Genomic DNA, 23,141 nt, shown 5'->3' with positions numbered 1-23,141 from the left:
CTCAGCCACCTGATGCCTTAGGATTTCAGCTTTTGTATTTTTCATCCATTTGTAGTGCTGCAGTTCTTTAGTGCCTGACTCCAAACTCCATGTGCAGGCTCAGCTGCTGCTTCCCCATCCTGCTCAGACACAGCAATTCCTCCCCAGGCCTGCAATCAAGGACACCTCACTGCCCCAGGCCTGAGAGATGGAAACAAAAGGGACTTGGGGGCAGCAAAGCTGCCCTAAATGACTTCATTCCCTGCAGCTGCAATTGGGAGATGAACCCCCAATGTGCAAATGGACCCAGCTTAGAAAAGTGTCAGACCTGGGACCCATTGGCCATTTTTGGGTGCAGCCCAAAATGTACCTGGAGACCCTTCAATAAATAGAAACTGCTTTTTATTCCCTTAATTCTGTCTGGCCTCTGTTTTTTTGGGTAGCCCCAAAAGGCATCACTGCTGTTTGTTGGGAATCTGTTTATTCACATTTGTGAGTCAGCCAGGGAGGGACAACCTGTGGGGACAGAAAAAAGGACAAAATCTTTGCACTTTCTGCCCAAACCTGAAGCAGTTTGCAGCTGTCCTTGGCAGCCTGAGAGCACTGAGCTCTCCCTGAGAGGACCAGTGTGACTGGGCACAGATAAAGCTGTTTAATTAGCAGAAGCAGCAGTGCAACCAAGCAAGGAGTTTTCATTCCCGAGCCAGGGCAGGGGCTGCCCTCCCACCCACGGTGTCTGGGAGGTTTTATCACCTCGCTGCACATTTCTGTCACTCCACAAGGAAAGCTGACTCCTCTTTGGAAGCAATGTCATTACTGCAGGTAACATTTTACTTCATCATTTCTGGCTTTGCTTTTTGTCATCTACAACATTGCTTTCTCTGCCAATTTACTCTTTTCCATTCTTGACAATTTTTCCACCTGCCTGTAATTACCCTTTGCTGCTGTGTTCAGCCAACCAGCTCCAAATTCCTTCTGTGGAGGTTCTGCACCCAAACCTGGCTGCCTGCATTTGTTATTCCCTTCCTGAAACACGAGTTTATATTCAAAAATGGATTTTCATTGAGGTCTTACCATTCCTTCTAGTTACCATTCCTTCTTACCATTGAAGACTTAAATGCAGATTGCAGTGTACCTTATTTATAAATGCATGAGCCCCCCCAAACACCAATTATTTCAGTGGTATTAAAGCAGATTTCTGTAGTATAAAGCATTCCTAATGGGATATAATTATGTGACATTGGATATGATATTTCTGTGGGTCGCTCACACGGTGCTATTAAGAACTGGGTACTGAAACTGCATAAAATGAAGTCACTACTTTCAGAAAATCCCGTGGGAATACTTAGCATCAATCTTTTTGGGAAACCTGCTTCCAGCAAAAATGGCTTTTCCAGCGTCCTGCAGTGTTTGCACGATGGGAAACCCCATCCACATAAAACAGGAAGTCCTCTACTCACACTTTTGCAAGATGAAGATGAAAACATCTAATATTATAGTTTATAATACCCTTTTGTTCATGCCTTTCCTGTTTCAAAAGGTTACAATTTGCTACTGGCAAGCCATTATCAAATTCTGAATAGCAGAATTTCTTATTTTACGTGGTTCCATAGTCTACCAAGAAATTTGTTATTCCTCTTATCTCCCACTTCAGTCTCATTACTTTGAAATCTACCTCCCTGAAATTCATTATTTCCTTGCCAATTTTTCCATTTCCTTTCTCTGAAGGCAAACTTTAGAAGAAAACATTGGCAAAATTTTTTCTCTAATATTACCCATTCACATAAACGTGTTACTACTGCTTTCATTAGGCTTCAGAGGCATTCCTATTGTCTCTAAAAGATAGGGAACAAAGAAAAATAATCACTTGGATCCTGAGCACAGGGGACTGGGGTGGGATGGGATGGGATGGGATGGGATGGGATGGGATGGGATGGGATGGGATGGGATGGGATGGGGGTGACACCAGAACTTGCCCAAATTTGTGGCCAGCATCTCATTTACACTGCTTAAAATAACATTAGAGCCTGCAAGAGCTTGTTTAGATAGAGCAACACAGAGAGCACGGAGGAGAAAGTGTTTTCCACTGAGAGATTGAGTTCTCATTTTGTATCTTGTCAAAAAGGTGATCGCCCTCACATACTGTGTTTGGCCATTTATACCAGCAGAACTGTAGATAAACAGCAAAAAATCAGCAATCTTCTTCCTTAGACCATCTTAAAATACCAGCACAGACATTGTCTGGTGCTGCACCAGCTGGCTGTTGGGAGAGCAGACACAAAACACAACTTGGGTGAGGCTGCTGCACGCACAAATTCAGATTAAACACCTTCCATGCTTTGAAACAAAACACACAAACCACAACTTGGGTGAGGCTGCTGTAAACACAAATTCAGATTTAACACCTTCCATACTTCAGTTAGCTCAGCTGCACACCCTGCTCCTCCAGCCCTTGCCCAGTGTGGAGTTAATATTTAAAACCTGGACAAAGACACAGAGTCAAGGCCCCATGAGCTGTACTTTACCCCTTGAAACGCCTCATGCAGCGGCTGAGGAGACAGAGTTCAGCATGAAACTGCAGAAAGCCTCGTGGTTTCCTGCATGAGCCCTCCCAGCCTGCAGAGATGTGCTGTTTGTGCCTGCATCCCTCCTTTAATTGTGTTTTTATTTGGATTGCAGAGGCAGAGAGCCCTTTCTGCAGAGCTGGGAGCTGCGGGCCGTGCTGGGAAGCAGGGCTGATCTAATTACCAATTACCTGCTTGGAAGAAGCACACACTGGCCTCATGCAAAAGCTTCTTGCCAGCTCCTTTTTGGAGGGTTGGGAACCCACTCCAAAGGCCACAGCTCGAGTGAGACTGAAATGTCTCACAAAGAGAGCTCTGAAATGCAGAATTTTCATATGGAGCGAAAATTAGAGAGAAACCAAAGTAAAACCTGGGTCACTCTTGCTCAGTTTCAGAGGTTTTAAGGAACCTGTTGGCTCCTTGAAATATGGCAGTGTTATACCAAAGGTAAGGTTGTTTCCCTTTAATATCGAGAGTTTCTTGTTGCAAAGGTCATTTAAAATTCATACAGGTGATTCAGTATATGTTTTTTCTTCCCATATAAAATATAAATATTGATAAGATTGTCTTTTCCTTACACTCCACATTTGGTCATTTGGTCAAAGCCTTAGAGCAGAGACCCTTTTAAAACCTCCTTCCTCCTCTCCAGCACTGGATTTGTCTCCAAACACATCCCACCCTCATTCCCCAGTGCCAAGGAATCCCTTCCATCCCCTCCCCCAGCTCCACATTTGTCCCAAGCTGGGTTTCCCCCACCATTTCCCATCTGGCTCTGGATTTTCTGCTGGTAGCAGTGAGCTGTGCCACGCCAGGAGGCTGCAGGGACATTGTCCTCCTCCAGAGCCATCCCAAAGGATTGGAGAGCGCTCTGGCAGAGCAGCTGCCCTCATTTATGCATTATTAAAATCAAGCGACGTCTTCTAAATTTGGAAAACTCACTCACTGAATGAAATGGAAGCTGCAGCTACTAAATCAACACGTTACAACTAAATCCATGGGAATTCTAGGCCAATTGGAGTTGGGAGCTGCTGATTAGTTATGCACAATTGAGCCATCCTTAATGAACAGAGTGATGGCACTGAAATTGTCATTGTAGTGTGTTCACGCCCGTTTGGTACTTACAAAAAAACAACAGCACACACAGTTTTAATTGAAACAGTTTTCCACCTTCTGGTGAATGAAATAAAACCCCAAACCAAAAATCAAACCCTAAGAAACTCACGCTGCTCGCTTTGTGGAAAATTTGTGTGCCGCCATGCAGTGTTCTTCTGCACAACAACAACTGTGCTCATATCCATGTTCCTATCGTTATTAACATTAACTGTATTAACTGTGTGCATAATTAAAAAATATTTCTAATGAGCAACGTTGGCCCATAAATGGCTGGGTAATTTTAAACCAGAGAGTTTGCTCTTCGTTTAGCATTTTTTCCCAGCCATTTGGGGTTTATCTTTGGAGCCTGTCACAAGCTGAGCAGCTACTCAGGCAGTAAACATGAAGTGAAATGCGTAATTGTCTGTGGGAAAAAAAATAATAAAATAAAAAAAATAAGAAGTACTGATAGTTGCAACCAGATTTGTGCTTAAAAAAACACGAGAACAAAATTTCTCAGCTTTGTTCTTTTTATAATTTCATTGCTGCTGCCAACGAGTCTTACATGGAACGAGTCCTTTAAAGGATGAGACACGCTGAGTGATGATTAGTTTTCAACACTGAAGCAGCTTTCTGAATCTTATAGGTAAGGTTTTAATAAAGATAATAATCTATACACAGCACCTTGGCCCCTTGCCACTGATGTATGGCCTCTCATCAGCTGCTTGTTCAGCACTGAATATTCAGGACTTTTTGTGTACAGAACAAAATGGTTATTTCCTGAGGAAATCAAGCACGTTTTAAACTAAACCTGTCTAGCTGGAAGTTTTGGACACTTAATGCAGAATTAACAGAGAAATTGAAGCAAGCTGTCTAGGTTTAATTTAGCTCTGTCAGTGGTCACTTGGATGACCTTGAACAAATTATTTCGCTCCTTAGTTTCCTCCGTTTGTAAAATATCAACAAAGATCCTCAGAGCTGTAGAACAACCATGGAAATGTGTCACATCCAATGTCCATTAAAGCTCACAAGTGGTTCTGGAAGCTGTGCCCTCCCCAGCAGAGCAGCATCTGTGCTGTGTCAGACGCATTCCACACACCTCAGAACCATCCACCAGATGTGGGAACCCATCAGAGGCTTCTGGAGAGGACTGGAAATGCCTGCTCAACATGCAGCTGCAGGTGGAAAGGACATCACACCCAAATGCATAAAGAACAGGCCTGGAAATAAAATCAGCTTTTCCAAAGCCTTTATGGAAGTTAATATGAATTAACAGCCCTGCTCCACTGGAAGGGTTTGCACTCTTCTTCCTCGTGGTGCTGCTCTGGAATGCCAGGAAATTTCCAGGATAACTGGGGGAAATGGTTGCTGGCTATTTGCTTCCACCTGTGGGCCAGAGGGTCACTCATTGTACAAAGTGACCAGGAGAAAGTCTTCCATGGGAACCAGAACCAACCAAGAAAGCTTGCCATGGATTTATCGACTACAACCTTTAGGCTGTTTTGTATCTGTCCTTTCACCTGCCACCAAGGATGGTGGACAATCTTTAGATTCAGCTTTTTTAACAGCCCTGCCTTCAGGAGAAGCACAACCACTAAATGTGGTTGGAAAACCCCAAAGAACCTGTAGGAAAATAATTATCCTTTACAGCTCTAACACACCCTGGACTAAGAAAAGGGGATGTTTTGAAACAGCTGCATTTACTCTTCCCTCAAGAAGCCAGGAAAATAGCAATAAAAAAATGCAAATTAGTATAGATAAGTATTTATCAAGTTTATTAGTATAGATAAGCCAATTGTCCTATTTTTTTTCCACTGTCCCGTGTCATAAAAGTAAAGTAATTGAAATAGGGAATTTCAATTTCAAATTCAAATTTCAAGTTTCAAAACTTGCAATAGGATAAACCTCTTAGGGTGAGAAACTGAGGAAAGATGTCACTGAGATCAAGACTGTAAGATGCAAGCAACAGCTGGGATTTGGTTCCAGGTGGAAGATCCCAAGCGATTCCATGAGCAACAACAACAACGTTGGGTTACTAAATCTTAGGTTTGAAGTATGAGTCCTCCTTTCAAAGAAATAAAATGTATTTGGAAACAAAGCATCCCTTCATGCCAGGGGTGAGAGGGAATATCCTTTGCTGACAGGAAAAGGTTTATGCTTCCTCTGGCCCTTGCTGAAGAGAGGATGCTGAACCAGGAGGATTTCTGTGTGATCCAGACCGAAATCCTTTGATCTGGAGTGAAATTGCAACCCACGAGCGATATCCACGTTTTCAAATTAAGGCAAACAAACACAGCACAGCTCGAAACACCACAAAGGCCAAGCATCTGATCCTGCTCTCAGGATCAGAGCCCAGCAGCTGGGAGGGTTTCTGGAGGCTCCCGGGGATGTTGTGGTGCTGCTTTTGCTGCTATTGACAGGGTTTGCTGGGAGCATCACATGACAGAGCTCTGCCAACCTTCCCTTGCAGCACAGCCCAGAGCAGCCACTGGCACTCACCTGCTGCCCCTCCCAACCTCTGTTCCTTCCCAAATTAATAATAATCCATATTCCATTCCAGCCCATAGGGTCAAACCCCCCACAGACCGACGCGTGCCCGCGTGGAGGTCCGGAGTGCCCGAGGTACGGAACAAACTCTTCTGCATGAATCACCACAATTCCCACCTCTCTGGAGCTGGAAGGGACTCACAAGGGTCAAATGTATCATTTTGCAGAATATATTTCAAAATCTTCCGCTACAAAATGACCGATTTCTGGGAGAGGAAAGAGTCAGTGCAACAACAAACTGTTTTTTCTGGAACTACTACGCATCCATGTCACATACTATGAGGAGGAGAAAAAAAAAAAGGGGAAAGCAAGCAGGCATGAGTAACCTTGTGCAGATTTGTGAGGCTCCTGCCTGGAGTGTTCTTGGGGGAACTCCCCATGCAGGGCTTTCAAAGCTTCACCCCTGTCAACAGATTGTTGTTGTTTGTTAATTTGTTCATTTGGGGTGCATTTATCAAGGATGTAAAACCACGTACGTAAAACCACATCCAAAATATTCAGATTGGCTCCAGTGAGCACAGACAAATCTCCCAGAATGAAACCTCATGAACAAATGCAGTTATTGAATGTACCAGGCAGAGAGCTGTGCACTACGGAATATTAAATAAATAGATGTTTCTGCAAGGCAGGGAGCAGTGTCCATGGATGCATCTCCATGACGTAGCTACAGAGGCTGCCTCAGTCTGGCTGATACAACCACCTTGTTTTTTCAAAAAGAAAATAAAAATAAAAATAAAAATAAAAATAAAAATAAAAATAAAAATAAAAATAAAAATAAAAATAAAAATAAAAATAAACGAAACCTCCCCACCACACACAGAACCAACCACAAAATCAGACAGAAGGAAAAGCCTGGGAAATGTAACAGGTAATGTTACCTTAACATAAATAACATATCTGCTGTAGTTAAAGGCTTACATTTTCATTTCAAGTATTTTATTAAAGTACCGTTTTAAAGGGAATGGGATGGGCTCACAGCACTGCACGAACCCATGCAGACAGACAGCAAGGTTATGAATTCGAGACGCTGAGAATAAACCCCTAAACCCACAATCCCTTACCGGATGATCTCAGCGCTACAAAAACAGACTTGTTTTACTCTGTATTATTTTAAGGCGCTGCTCAGACCTTCTGCACCGTAATTAGCAACAGCGAACGAGACGATTGTCAGCTCGATGTGCCGATGTGCAAACGCACAGCTTAGCGAGGGATCGATGGGAATATCGATGGGAATATCGATAGGAATATGTCCTTCCCCTAGAGCAGTGGCAGCCAGCTCTGGAACAGCCATCAGCTCTCCCGCTGCTTCCAGCCGGCCGCGCTGATGGCCGAGCCCCACGCTTGGAAAATCCCACATTTTTCCTGCTATCAGTGGGAGCCCAAATAAAAGCGGGCGAGTTAATGAACCCCACGGCAGGAATTCCCGGGAGGGGGCTCCCGGGATCCTGAAGGACCTTCACGGACTGGCACAGGAGCAGCGGGAGCCGCGTGAAAACAAACCGGCTCGTAAACACCCATTAACACACGCAGCGCCGCAACCACACTCGGGACACCCAAATCCAAGCTGCCCCCCGCACTTATTTCTCCAGGGAGCACAGGGAATGCTCGGTCAGGGCGCTAGGGATGTTTTCTTTAGCGTTGTGACGGGGAACACATTTCAGGGCCGGTCAGGCGCTCCGGGGCTGCCTGAGGTTTATTTTTGCTCCATTTTGCGGTGCCTGAGGCTGCGCTGCAGCCGCTGAGCGGGGCCGTGCCCCAGGTGAGCCCGCACCTGCCGGGGCCGGACCGCGGGGGGCAGGGGGGCAAGGAGGAGGATGAGGATGATGAGGGGCATGCGGGGGGGCACCTACCAGTCCGTGTGCGGCTCGTCGACGACCAGGAGCAGCTTGAACTTTCTGCCGACGGCCGCGGAGACGGCGGCGGTCGCGTCCACCAGCCCCGCCGAGGCCGCCGTCTGCTTCACGGCGTTGGAGAGCGAGCTGAAGAAGCTGCTGCCCGCAGACTGCTGCGGGGGAGGCGGCTGCTGCTGCTGGGGCACCGCGGGCTGCGGCGGCTGCCGGCGCTCGGCGGCCGGAGAGCCCGAGGCGGGGGCCGAGGAGCCCGAGGAAGGCGGCGGCGGCGGAGGCTGCTGCGGCTCCGGCCGCTGCAGGTCGGTCATGTAGCCATTGGGCAGGTTGGCGATGAAGCTGCTGTCCGAGAGCCTGCGCCGCAGAAAGTTCATCATCTGGCCGGGCGGGGGGCTGCGGCGGGGCCGGGAGCCGTGTGCGATGCGCCGGCGGCAGCGCTCCGCGCCTCGCTCTGCGCGCTCCGAGCGGCCGCCCGCAGCCCTGAGCAGCAGCGACACAGCCCGCCGGCAGGGGGAGACAGAGAGCGGGGCGGGGACGGGGAGGGGACGGGAGGGGATGGGGAGGGGACAGCGAGGGGACAGGGATGGGGACAGGGATGGGGACAGGGATGGGGACAGCGAGGGGAGGGGGAGGGGGCGGGAGGGGATGGGGAGGGGACAGCGAGGGGACAGGGATGGGGACAGGGATGGGGACAGCGAGGGGATGGGGAGGGGACGGGGAGGGGACAGGGAGGGGACAGGGAGGGGACAGGGATGGGGACAGCGAGGGGATGGGGAGGGGACGGGAGGGGATGGGGAGGGGACAGGGATGGGGACAGGGATGGGGACAGCGAGGGGATGGGGAGGGGACGGGGAGGGGATGGGCACGGAGACAGCAATAGGGACAGGGATGGGGACAGGGATGGGGACAGGGATGGGGACAGCGAGGGGATGGGGAGGGGACGGGAGGGGATGGGGAGGGGACAGGGATGGGGACAGGGATGGGGACAGCGAGGGGATGGGGAGGGGACGGGGAGGGGAAGGGCACGGAGACAGCAATAGGGACAGGGATGGGGACAGGGATGGGGACAGGGATGGGGACAGGCCACAGGCAGCGCGGGGATGGAGCTGTGTGTCCAGCCGGCACAGCAAAGGCCGTGCACAGCGCAGCCGTGACAGCAGCCCCACCGCGCTCAGCGGCCGCTGATGATGGAGAGGGGAGCGGTTCTGGGGACAGCTCCGCGCTGGCTCAGGGCACTGCTCCTGAAGCGCATCCCCCGGACAGCTCCAGCACCAGCACCCGGGGACAGCTCCGGCCCGAGCATCCCGGGACAGATCCACCCAGAACATCCCGGGACAGATCCACCCAGAGCATCCCGGGACAGATCCACCCAGAGCATCCCGGGACAAATCCACCCAGAACATCCCGGGACAGCTCCACCCAGAGCATCCCGGGACAGCTCCATCCAGAACATCCCCCGGGACAGCTCCATCCAGAACATCCCCCGGGACAGCTCCATCCAGAACATCCCCCGGGACAGCTCCATCCAGAGCATCCCCCGGGACAGCTCCATCCAGAACATCCCCCGGGACAGCTCCATCCAGAGCATCCCCCGGGACAGCTCCATCCAGAGCATCCCCCGGGACAGCTCTCTCCAGAGCATCCCCCGGGGCACTGCAGCGTGCGAGGGAGTGACAGCAGCATCGTCCCGAAGCAGGAACAGGCACTGCCGCACCTGCATCCCCCGAAATATGAACAAAACCTCTGTTATTACAGACCCCCCCCACATGTTTATGTCAGAAATCCATCTGAGAAAGGAGGGGTGCTGTGCATCTTCAAGCAATTTTAGGTTGTCAGGAGAATTATGGGTGATTTTTCCATTAGGCTTTCTTTAAGGGTAATTTGAATCCTCTTTCCCCTGAGTTTTGGGATAATCAGTGTGTGTAACTTAAAACACATAACTCAGCCCTTATCCTTTTATCCAAGATACACACAACTCATTTTGCTGCTGATCTTTTCAGGCCACATTGAGTGTAACACGTGCTCTAATAATAAACACAGCAAATCCACACAACAACTTCCTTTAAAGTTAGAGATTGAATAAAATCCTGGCTACTAACACTTCCACAGTTTGAGGTTTGCACGTTGGAAGGTAGAACTGTACAGGATTCTTTAATAAAGAGCTGGATTTAGAAATATTTGTGTACTATAGCATAACAAAATCAAATAAAACACCAGGGCTAATAGGCAATGGTTGTAATTTAAACACCATGGACAGACTGGGGGATAAATGATATATACAGATCAATTATATTTTAATAATTGGTAAATTCCTGTTCTAGATTGAGAGGTGATTATATAAGAACAGCCCCTCTTTGGACAACTGCTTCCTGTACAGGCCCAGGACCTGCTTATTGTCCTGACAGCATTCCTGGCTGGTCTGGCTCACTCAGAGCCAAATTCCCCCGTGGCAGGAGGAGCTGTGCTCCCTTTTCCTGGGCACATGAACAGATTTGTCAGGTTCCTTCTGCAGGGCTGAAAGCCAGCTCCAGTGTCAGCTGGGCTCAGGATGCACCTGGCAACCAGAAATGATGGGAGCAGTCTGAGTGTCAGCTCCCACTGCTGTAAAACAGAATCCAAAAGATTAGACAGAGTGCTTGTCCTGCTCAGATGTCAGTGATACAAGATCTCTTCACACATTTCTGTGCAAAACTTGTTTTCTTATTGATGAAATCTGCCCAAGGTATCTCCTTGAACAGCCTCAACATTTACCTGCAGGTTCTAAGGACTGGTTCTGGTTGTAGCCATGGCTACCAGACACTACAAAACACCTGCCCACGATGGTTTCTCTCACTCTTGGATGTTTGGGTGAGTAGCAGGAGCCTTGTTCACCCACCCTGTGCACTCTGAAGATGTCATGGCTGTAATAAAATAAATGTTATTTCTCACTTTACACGCTTTATTCACTTTGGATCTACTGGACCTTCCCTATGAGCAGCTTCCCAGGGGTTTTTGTGGAGTTTGATTGTTGGTTGATTTTTAATTTCCCTCTTTACCTTGTCATCACTATGCTGACAAAAAATATTTTAAAATATCCCTCCTTCTCAAATGATGTCAGAGGGTTTTTAAAACATCTTGTGGAGTATTGTAGCAGCCTTAAACCCAAATCTGCACCGAGGCCAGGGGCAACTGAACTTGGTGGAAGTGTCAAAAAACTTGGTTTTTAATGCAGAACAACCCAAAATGCAGAGCTCTCTGAGTAGCACTGTTGTTGCTGTGAGGGAAACATTTTGTTGAAAGAATATCAGTAGCTATTACAGGGATCTTGATGAATTTAATAGCACATAAACCTGTGCCTGAAAAAGAACAAATGGCATTTTTTTTTGTCCAAACTACTGCTTGTGATGCTTGAACCCCTCACAACACATTTGTGAGGTAATTCAACACAATTGTGTCTAATAGGAAGTGAGAATTCTGAATTTCTGGCATGTTAAATGACAGGAGGGCTCAATATCCAAGGAGAGAACACAACAGCAATCCGAAATCCAGTTTTGTTTCCCACCACTGAAATCAAAATGCCGAAAGAGATCGAATTATTTGCGATTAGTTGTGCTGACAAACTGAGAGGAGAAAAAGGAAAGTGTTGCTGGAGATTTTGGTCTCCTCAGGGCTGAGCCCCTTGGGATATCCCTCACAGGGAGTTTCCCTTATCTCAGTTCTGTTTCAGGAAGGATTCACCAAAGGCTCGTTTGCTTCTTGTTTCTCATGTTTACTAATATATCATCAAAGGACTCGGCAGGTCTTCCCCAGACTTCTGCTCTAGTTCAACCCACCATGGCTGGCTCAAGTTGGCAGAAAATGGCCTCAAACAGAGCAGCTTTTTTATCTTTATACTGATTCTCACTCAATTAACAATAGACATGTCAATTATTTTTCTTAGTGACCCAATGACCCAACACCTGTGTGCTGCACTGCAGCATTCTTTATCCAATCACCTTCTACTACCCAAAAACCTCTAGAAGAAGAATATGAAGAAAAAAGAAGAAGGAAAAGAGACAACACCCTAAATCCTCCATCTTCTGTTCTCTAAACTAGCTTATACTCTAGCTTTTTCACCCAGTGGCTTAAGAAATTCTCTAATCTACACACACTTTTTCTATTTAAGTTTGACAGTTGTTTTCATGGTGTTATATGAAATTCAATGTTTTCTTGGATGTCAGAGCCAGGCATCAGAGATAAGGGCACACTCTGCCTCATACTCCAACAGAAAGGATGAAGCATCCTACCGTGCACCCTTCCAGTGAGTTTCACCAGACCCTTCAGTGAATTCTCCTGCTGTTGCAATGGCCCTGAAGGAAAAACACTTCAGCTTTCTATTTCTGATCTCCCTGGCTCCTGCTTGGCCAGGGTGGCAGAAGTGCAGCTGCAAGGTGAGAGAGAAGCAGGCCCAGAGTGAGGGACTGTCTCCCCCACGGCTTCCCCAGGACACAGCCCCATCCTCCCTGCCCAGCCCAGGCTCTCACTCTCTGATTGATGAGAGTTAGCAGGGAACACAAATAGCCAGAGCTGGGCTCTTGTCAGGTGGGCATTTCCTGAATGATGGTGGCGTTCCTGAAGGAACAGCAACAAAACTCATACTGCATTAGACATCCCCTGTGCTCAGCAGCCCATTAAACCTTATCTGGAAACCCCATGATAATTTATTTCATAAATCATCATTCATTAGTGACTAGACTTTTACCTCAGCAAGCCCTGAATGGGGATGAATTCCTGCTGCAGAAGAGGGTTTTGTACTCTCGTGAATAATTCTTGCTGAGATGTGAGGGGGAGTTCAAAACAAATTCTGTGTGTGACATGAGAACAACCTGCAACAGAAACAGGCAGGTGACAGATAAATAATTACAGGTGAGAAAATTCTCCCCCTTTCAAAACCTGAAGTTAGGATAGCAGTAACAGTTATCTTCCCATTTCCTACTAAGAAACTACCTGATTTCTTTGGTTCAGTGTTTTCTGTACTTTAATCATCCTTAACATTTTTTTAAAATTTAATTTTATTTTTTAGATACCTTGATACAAATACAAAGGAACTTGAGGCAATTTTTAGCATGTATTTAAAGCTCAAATACTGCTGCCCTTACTCAAACTAATCTGTAAAGGCTGAAGGCAACCTTGCAAGTATTTCAGAACTCAAGCCACAGAAGTCTAAATAATTAATTTTAAATACAATTTCTTTTAAAAAATTACAACCATTACACAAATGGACCCACAAACTGGATAAATAAAGGTGTGTGTCACACATAAATTTGTGTGACAGTACACATTCATTAAAACATGCACAGATAGTGTTTGCTGGCATTGTACACCTGCAGGAACGCAGCAGTAAATCTGCTCTGCCCATACCACCCTCTGTATTTCTTGTTTCTGCACTCTTTTGGGTTTGAGACCACAATTTTATTTCTGATTTATTTCTTCTCCTCTCACTGAGCTCTTCTTCCTCTACCCTCTGCATTACAGAAAAATCAGCTGAGTGGTGTGGAAACCCCAAGCAATGAGACACACTCAGATCTTGCAGAGCAGTAAATTCACATCTTTATGAACAAACTGATGGCAAAAAATACCACGTGGGGAGAATCCCATCAACAAACCTTGGCCATTTCTCAGCCTGGAGGAGAGGCAGCATCATGAGAAGCACCAAAGAGCAGATGTTCTGAGCCACAAAAATGAACTGTACATGAATGTGACACTGGAAGGTGATCAAGGCAGCAGAATAAAACTGATTTCTAACAAGCAGAAAAATATTGATTTTTCATAGGCTCTAGTCAATGGATTGCTTCTTGCTGTATCATTTAGGGATACTTGGATAGCTAAAGAATAAAAATAACAAGGAATACTCTGAAAATCCTAGAGAAAAGGGATGGGAGACAAAGAGGAGCAGAGCTGGGGCTCGAGTTAAACCAGCTGTACCTACACAGCCTGGGGTTCCTGGCCTGGGGATTCTCCTAATCTGAGAAAACCCCACAACAAAATACCATTTTCATCCTCCAAGCAGGAGGTTAGACAGTCTATAAGCATCCCCTGATGATGAAGAGGTCTGCCAGGTAAATCACAGATAATCAATTTAATCAGCACAGAAGTGGTTTGTTCTGGGTTTTTAACATTTTTCTTTTGCAAATGTTTTATTTATGTTGTGAAATTTAGAGTGAAAGTGTCCAAGCATTCTGAATCATATCCTAATTGATTGAATGGATAAATGTGAGATTGAGTGCAGCACAGTTCTGTACTGCAAAATAAACCCAACACTTGCTGCTTATTAAAAAGAATAAAACACTGTAAACCACAATTCAAGCTGAAAAATGAAATTTAAATCCAGCTTGGTCATAACAATGAAACTGTGATTTTCTTTTAAAATGACTGATCAGACTATTAACATCAAGACACATTCACCTAATTAATTGCCTGCTTTAGTTACCACAATTAATTTTGAATAGCATGTATGTGAAAACCTGCTACGTGTAACGTGCAAAATGAGCAGAGGATTGAAGGGGTGAAAGCACAGAGCTCAACAACAACATTTTAAAAGTTTAGCATTGTGTAACAAGGCAAAATGGGAAAGGGTTTGCCTTGTTGCCCATTAAAATCCCGTGAATTGGACAAGCTGTTTTTCAATGAGTAGCCAGAAAAAAGTCCTCTTCTATTTCTACAAATAGAACTTGCACAGATTCTCCTTTAGAGAGACTTAAAGGCTGGATGTCCTCACCCAGAGGAAGGCCAGGAGAGAAGGGACACTCCCCTTGCCTTGGAGCCCATCACTTTGGGCTAAATCTTTGATTTAATCCGTGCAGGGCAGTGCACAATAAATATTGGCAGCTTGTTTGTTCCTGGCAGGTGATTCCCATTCTGTCTTTAACCAGAGTAATTCCAGTACTAGCTGAGGAAATTTAACATTGCACAAACTGCTCTGTGGTAAATTCTGGATGGAGTGAAGCCCTCTGCCACCGCCTGTGCCCTGGAACACACCCGTGGCTGTGCCAGCAGCAATCTGTGACCGTCTGGAGCGCTGCAGCTGCCTCAGCTGCCCCATAATCAGAGAGAAGACAATTTCAGAGGCTCCTAATTTCACCAGACAATTGAGAGAGGCCTCTGCTCCAGCCCAGCCTTGCTGGACTAATCACAGCCTGAGCAATCTTGCAGCACAAGCTCAAGCACGTGTTCCATTCTGCTCTGGGGTGTAGAACCCAACCCATAATCAGCTGGACGTGGCCGAGTGCTCCCTAAAAACTGATCTTCACCATGGTCCCTGCTAAAAATATCTGGGAACAGCCATACAAAATCGGGGTACCAACCTCCCCAGGGTACCTGGGTGTTGTCATGAGGACTGGGGCATCACAGTGACACGTTTATATGAGGTTGGAAGCTGAAATCATAAAGCAGCTGTTGCTAATGTGCTGTAATTACTCCTAAAACTGTCACATCAGTTTTAAAATTTTATCTGTCTCATTAAGTGCAAAACTCAGAGACCATGAATGAAGGAAAATTGGAAGAAATCTCCTTTCCAATGAGGTCCTGGAGATCAATGGGGTTAAAAGATGCAGGTGCAGGAGAGAACAGCAGGTCCTCAGAAAGTCAAGATTTCAAAGTTTTGATGTGTTAGAGTTATTTTGTCATATGCTCAAATTACTCTAAGGGTAATTGTGCTTTAAGAACTGGATTCCTCTGAGCCATTTTGGAGTCTGGAGTTTAATCCTGGTTCTTTTACAGATCTGAAAGAGAACAAGAGGTAATCTCAGGCATCAGGCGCTCAGAAATGCTGCAAGACTTTGCAATAATCACCTCTCTCATCCTTTACAAAAGTGCTATTCCCATTATTTCCAGTGTGAAATAAAATAAAACTCCTGGATAAAGGACATAGGCCAAGTTACATTGTTCCTGCTTACAGGGATTCATAGTAAAGCTTTTTTAAATAATAAAAAGGGTTATGGATCTCTCCAAACCTTATCTGTGTGGGATTTCCATAGTCAGTCACTGGCCTTTGCTTGGCTGTAGCTCCTGCTCAGGTGTTCCCTTTCACACCTTTAGATCTGAACACAAAGCAATTTGCAGTGGCCTGGGATGAAAAACCCTTAATTTTTCCCTTCCCCTTCACAGAGTAACAGTTCCAGTTTGTGAGTGGAAGTCAAACCAGAGCAGGGAGGAAAAATGTGAGGTGTCAGAGGACAGGAAATCAGAGCTGAGATAAGAACGCTTAAAGAAGGTTTTCTCTTAGAACGAGGTCTTTGTGCTCATGCAAAATGCGTTTATTTGATTTGGCTGGTTCTGGAAACACTGGCACACTCCAAAGGTGAGCTGCTCTCTCTGCCACCTGCCAGGACCAGCAGAGCTGTACTCATTTCCCTGGCCCAGCAAACAGGTAAATAAAGAATTTTGACAGCTGGCAGGAGCATTTCCAGGAGCACACTGGGATAAGAGAGGTGCCTCCTCCAAAAGCACCAAAACCAGGCACTGGGTGTGTAAACACGGGGGCTTCTCCCACAGCAGGAACTCCAAATGATCATTAACTGTGAGAGAACATCGCTTTTACCACCTAGGAAAGCTTGCAGGGAGATTTGTTTTTTATTTCAACGCCTAAAATTTTTTATTTCTGGAATAAAACTCTTTGTCCAATGTGCACAGCAATTTTAACTTTCTGCTGAGGGCTCAGAGTGCTTTCCATAAGATGCTTCTTCCCATACCCAAATCCATGGATAAATATTAATACTAAATATAAGGCTGACAGGAAAAGTCAGTGGCTTACACTTTGCAGGAAATCTTGATTCCTCACAGAATCTGGCAAAGTGAATCACTTGAAAGTGATTAGCTAACTTTATGTGTCATTAATATGGATTTCTGAGCGAGTCTGTATATTTTTACAGAATATCCTGTGTTTTGGTTCCATATACAGGCAAGATATTCAAATTGAGGCAGGAAAGTCAATAATTCAGCTAAGCTGAGTCACTCTATTGGAGCAACAGTCCCACCTCAGTGGGGAAAAAAAGGGATCAGTGAGCCTCCTCCTGGAGCTGAGGGCATCACCAGCAAGGAACAGAACTAAAAACAGCCTCCAAAAATCTTGCATGGTGAGCACCAAGGTCATTGATGAACATCTTTATAAACATTCATAACGTGTGCATAAAACAGAGCTGATGAAGAGATGCAGAGCAGGAAAGGTTAAGTTATTAAAATAGAGCAGTTTGCTGCTCCCTGTCATAGTTTCAGTGAATTAACCCTTAAATCTGATGTCTCTGCCTCCAGGAATCCTTTACTGGATATTGTCTCAGCCCTCAGTTCATTAATGAGGCAGCAGAGCCTTGTGTTTTCTCCAGTAATGAGTCTGAAGGCTCACAAATAGCTCTGATTATAGCCCTTGGGGGTAAAACAGAAAAAAAAAAAGAGAAAATTGGATGATGAATTTGGTCATTTGAGTCACCTGGCTTGAGTGGTAGCACCCTGCTGAAAGCTCCCCAGATTTGATGGATGATTATTACTATATTATTATAGTGTACAGAATTCCTTCACTAGGTTAGGGAACCAATATCTGCGTTTTTAACAGCTGTTTTTCCATGGCTCCTTCGCATTTTATGAGAGCTCTAGATCTCTGACAATGGATCGTTATTTATGTTTTAGGTTATTGCATCATTTTGAGCGCTGGGATGAGCTCAGGTGACAGCTGTGACACAGCTGGAGCACTTGGGGTGTTTTAAACACACAAAACCTGCAATACCTCCCAGCCAGAGGGATGCCAAATTCACCAAGGGGCCATGTGAGCAGTGCTCAGAGCCGTGGGATGTGACACAATTCAGGCCTGGTAGAAGCAAAGAGCAGGGAGGGACAGATCTTTGTGCTCCTGCTTTGCTCTGGGGGGCCACCAGAAGCTGCATTTTGCTGAATGCCCCCATCATTCCCACATCAAACACTGATAAAAACCAGGTTTAAAACAGCTCTCAGGGTGAGGAGGATTCAGCTGTGCAGGGGTTTTGGGAAGGAAGTTACCAGACTTTCGTGTGTGAAAATTCTCTGGTTTTGTTCTGATTGCTGCATGCTCTGCTGACAGACAGACAGACAGACACAACCTGCAACACTGCTGGGGCAGCACCACCTTGGCTGCTGCAGCTGCCATTTCTAATTAAATTCTAATTGAACTTGAATCACAGCTTTGCAAGGATTTTTGGGGTATTTTTTTGGGGAAAAAGGGCATGACAATAGGACTGAAAAGCAATATTAATCTTATTGCAAAGGAAATGCAGTGGAGCAGAGTGAGCATTGCTCACTGTCACTGCTCCCCTGTGCATCATTTGATTTTATATCCACCCACTTAAAATGTGGATATTGCTGCTTACTACTTCTTCCAGCACAACCCAGTACCCTTGGAGGGGGGGAAAAAAAGCAAAAAGCAAGTAAAGACTTAAAAAATAGCACTACCTTACTGGGAAAAGTCAGGTTTTGTCATTTGACAAATCTTTATGGAGTCAAATAGCACATTTTCATCGATGTTTTTGAATTCCATGAGAATGAATTTTGTTGGAAGAGAGAAGCCAAGGTTTCTGGGGTGATAAGATGAATCTAACACTTTGAGAGGCAGCAGCAGCCTAAAAAGTCCTGATGTTCTGTGGGTACAGAGAGGTGTGTGGCATGAATAGATTAAAGCTTGCAGCTTGGGCATTCAACCACTAATTGCCACATAAAATACAAAAACTTTTCCTAAAACACCACAGAGGAAAGCATCATGGTTTATGCCAGATGAGTGATTTTCACATTTGTGACAAATTAGAGTTGGGGGGCATCCATTTTATGCAGTAAATGTGTTGAGAGCAGCTGGGACAGACTCAGATCTGTCTTGTTTAAGGCAGGTTTTTAGGCAGGTTTTAAGGCAGCTTTACCTGGGAGACAGAACACAGGAGCACCTTCCCTGTGTCCCAGAGTCCAGGTGCTGCTGCATCCCAAGGAAATCCTGCCAGGGAGATCCCTGCAGTCCTGCAAGACAGGCACACAACCAAAAAAAAATGCCAATTACTGGGCTGGAGTGTTCAGAAAATCCAAATCAACTGGTTCTAAAGAGAAAAACATTCCCTGGTTTCCATAGATGTTGTTCAGGCCATCCATGATACATTCCCTGTTAATGATTTTGGGGATCCTGAGGACAAGATTCCTTATCATGAGGGTAGGATAAATCTGGACACAGCTCTCCCAGGTTAATACAGTTAATTGTGCTGAGCTCTCCACAGCTATTAAATGCTGCCTTCAATGTAACAGCATTAATGCCTGGATTTTCAGGCATCTGTTTTGTAGAAACCTCAATATTGCATCTCTGTTTTCCTGAGCAGCTAATGTGTCATAGCCAAAATAGATGACATTTCCAGCAGATCCACAGAAACATTAGCAGACCATAATTTGTAATGTGATATTAATTGTGTTACCTTGTAAACCATTTAAAGCCCAGGTCAGAAATTGAAATTGTTACCAAGAAGATGGCTCAGCCCTTGGGCTGCTGCCTGGTTCACAGCACTGTTATGAAAATGGCTTTTTTTGGGGGTTTTGTTTTCCCAAACATGGAAGCAGAAGGATCATACTGAAATTTTGGTTCACATGCTCATATTTCAGGAACAGAAAAACAAACATCAGTCCTTTCATTGCGATTCACAGATGAGGGAAGGAATTAATTAGCAGTCAATTTAATGCCTAGCTCCAATTGTGGGTTATTCCTCTTGGCTTTGTTTTCCAGGCTGCCTTCCCCAGGTGCCACTCACTTACAACCATCCTTATTTGTCTGATCACAGCTTCTGTTTTCCTGGCACAGGGGGAAGGAGAATGGCACAGAAAGCCAAAACAATGTCCAAAAAAAATGATTCTTGGCTGAGGTGTGATAATAAACTGGGAGTGCAGCTAAAAGTTGTCATCAGACTGAGATCCAAAGTCTCCATTTCAACAAAAAAAGCAAACAAAAAAAATTAAACGAACACATTCACAAGTACATTAAGGTAATTAAAAATAATTCTTAATTCTTGTAACTGATTTTACAATTCTATGACCTCTCCAAGGGGCTCTGAGCAATTGGTTTCCCCAGGACACCTGTTCACACAAGGGGCTGAGGGAAAAACAAATCCACCAACACATAAATAAAAAGCTTTTCGTGCTGAAGCTTGCTGGTTGTTAAGGGAAAACTGATTTACTTAAAACTACCTTTACTTTCAGTGAATTTACAATAAAAACTGCTTCCAAAATGCACATTGAAAGATAAAAATAATCCTCCAAATGGGAGAATTAATGACAGATTGGATAAAAACCAGCAGAGTCTGTACTTTAATTCTCTTTTCTACAGTTCTAGCTGATGATTATTATTATTATTCCAGTTTATTTTCTGCAGACATACAAGAGTATGAACAAAGGAATGGAGAAGATTTAAATTATAAAGTATAAAATCATCAATTTTTTTAAATTACAAAACGGATTACCTATATTTTTTTTACATTACAGCAGCTAAACTAAGTGAAATAGCAGAAAAACTTTGGTCATTGAAGACAGAATGGCTCTGAGAAACCCTGCCTCAGTTTCACTCTACTTTCAAGTTATTTCATGCCTAAAACAGAAGAAAAATTGATAGGATTTAATGGAAAGTTCCATTTAAATCATCCTTTTACATTGCTTCAAGTTAATTTATTAAATTAAATGGTTGTGGGGAGGCAATACATATTAAAAAACCCCTACAGATTTATAACACATCCTTTTCTGCCTTTTATTCACAGCCCAGACCATTTAAAATAAAAAGCAGAATGCTTTGTTAGAAGTTTTACCTCATTTTTTTCTGACCACTGAATTGTCACAGGTGTGTTAAACAAGTTAATTTCTTGGATTTAAAATGAATCTTCACAGGTTGCTCCCAACATAGAGCATAATTTGGGGAAGAAACACATCAAAACATGCTCAAATTTTCTTAATAATAATTAATTTTAATAGTAATTATTTAATTATTTAAAATAAAATAAATAATAATATTTATTTAATTAAAATAAATAATAACTATATCCTTATTAATATTAATCATTTTCTACTTATAAATAAGAAAGCTGGAGTGGTGGCAATGGTTCCAAAAGAGAATTTAAGAGCTAAAGAAATAAAACATTCTCGGTAGAAACATGCAGAAACAGAGAGAACATTTCTGGGCCAGTGAGAGGACATTTCTGGGGTTTTGTGTACAGGTAAAAAGCAAAGAAAAAGCCTCAGTGTTGCAGCAGAACCTCCCTGGAATGAAGCTGCAAAATGCAGCCTGTCCTGAGGATGGATTTCCTCTGACTGGGTATTGGGAAAGCAGAATATTTCTGAAGTGCTGGAGGAATTTTTTTGGGCAAATTGAGTTAATTGAGTTGTGTGAGCACAGCACAGATCTGCTGCTTTTGGCTCCCCTGTGCTGGCTTTGCTCTCCTGTTTTGTGCCAGCATTTAGAAAACAAAATATCACTGGAAAAGTGATTAGTTCTGAGACCCCTTTATTTATATCTGCAGATTGGTATCTGCACCTGAGCGTGACACACTCATCAAACAGACCAGGTATAACCTTGTCAAAAACAAGGATAAATCCCTTTCAAAAGATGTATTTTGTAAGAAAATCCCTTTCCATACACTCATTTAAAATAGAAACAAAGGTAGTTCAACTGAAGTTTAAATAATCATTTATAAATCATTAATTTAAAGAATTAAGAAATTAAGGAATGAAGAAATTAAGGAATTAAGACATGAAGAAATGAAGAAATGAAGAAATGAAGAAATGAAGGAATTAAGGAATTAAGAAATTAAGAAATTAAGAAATTAAGGAATTCAGGAATTAAGAAATGAAAAAATCAAGGACTTAAGTCATGAAGAAATTAAGGAATTAAGAAATTAAGACATGAAGAAATTAAGGAATTAAGGAATTAAGAAATTAAGGAATTAAGAGGGGGAGAAAGGGCACTTTGTGGTTTCCATAGGAAAGTCACTGCTACACTTGGTCCAAATACCCCAATGTCTGCTCTTAACCTACCACTCCTGAAAACCTTTTTCTACTTCTGGTAATAAATTCCATTGGCAAATCTGGGTCTGAAGGCAGGCTGGAAAGTTCTACAAGGTTCCAACACTCTGATCTTCATGCTCTGGTAGAAGCAGACACCTTCCTTCAGACAAGATTTGGGTTTGCAAACACAGCCCCTGCCAGCAGAACAAAAACCATCATCTATTATTAGAAATAATGCTAATAAGAGAGCCAGGGGCAGTTCATGGCCATCTTAATCTGATTTAAACCGAAGAGATTTGGTCAGAAGGAAAATCCTGATGTTTCATACACAAAGTCTGAAGGACTTGGTGGGGTATTTTAAGATGCCAACAATTCCTTTGCCCTAAATAATAATAAGCTGCTAGGTGATGCAAATGGGAGCCTGTGGCTGACTGCAGGATGAGTCACTGGCTGAGATAAAGGAGCAGAGGAGATGAGAGCTGTGACACACTCAGAGTGTGCCTGCTCCAGTGGCTGAAAAGCCAGAGGAGCCACGCAGCAGAAATGCAATAAAATCTACATTCCCCACCTTTGCCTTTCGTTTTCAGGCGGGTTTGTGGGATTTCCTGTTGGGAATCCTTTAGGAAGCAGTGGTTTGGCACAGGTTTGTGTGAATGAGGCACAGCTAGAGGACCGTGAGATGGTGAGAGGCTCCAAGTGCATTGCACAGCAGTAAAAAGAAAATTTCCCATTGAAAGTGCAGCAATCAGACTATTTTAAACCCCATCAGTTTGACTAAAAGCTGTGGATATTTGATAAAAAGCTGCTTGTTGCAATAGCTATTGCAGACATCTCAGGCAAACACAGTCTCAAAGTGGATGAGAAGGGGAAATCTCTTCACACCAACCTTCCCAGCAGGTCAGGAGCTGCAACCTTCAAGTAAAACCTTCTTTAAAGATTTTTATTCAGTCAATCATTCCTCTCCCCAACAGGTTTAAAAGAGCAAGATGCTGTTGTTATTTCTGTCAGATGTGTCTCATGCCAAACAGAAAGTCCCCAAAAATGAGCCATTGTGACTTCAGTTCGATCTTGTAAAGTAGAATTTGCTTTTGGGATGAAATTTTTTCGTGGGGAAAAG

At 44.3% G+C, this 23,141-nt stretch overlaps 1 protein-coding gene across 1 annotated transcript in view; it reads right to left on the bottom strand.

Annotated features, from left to right (window-relative positions):
• Positions 1–8,518, bottom strand: part of SYN2 (synapsin II) — a 155,615-nt gene extending 147,097 nt beyond the window's left edge. The window contains exon 1 of the mRNA XM_005531811.3: positions 8,033–8,518. Coding sequence (XP_005531868.2) covers positions 8,033–8,406 — 374 coding nt within the window. The 5' untranslated portion in view covers positions 8,407–8,518. The remainder of the gene's footprint in view (positions 1–8,032) is intronic.
• Between the last annotated feature and the right edge of the window lie 14,623 nt (positions 8,519–23,141).

This window comes from Pseudopodoces humilis, chromosome 13 (assembly GCF_049639895.1).
Source record: "Pseudopodoces humilis isolate 2021_Gansu_Grassland_sample_001 chromosome 13, ASM4963989v1, whole genome shotgun sequence".
In the NCBI taxonomy this organism is placed as follows: domain Eukaryota; kingdom Metazoa; phylum Chordata; class Aves; order Passeriformes; family Paridae; genus Pseudopodoces; species Pseudopodoces humilis.
Note: the sequence above shows the minus strand (reverse complement) of the source record. Positions and strands in the feature narration are given on the sequence as shown.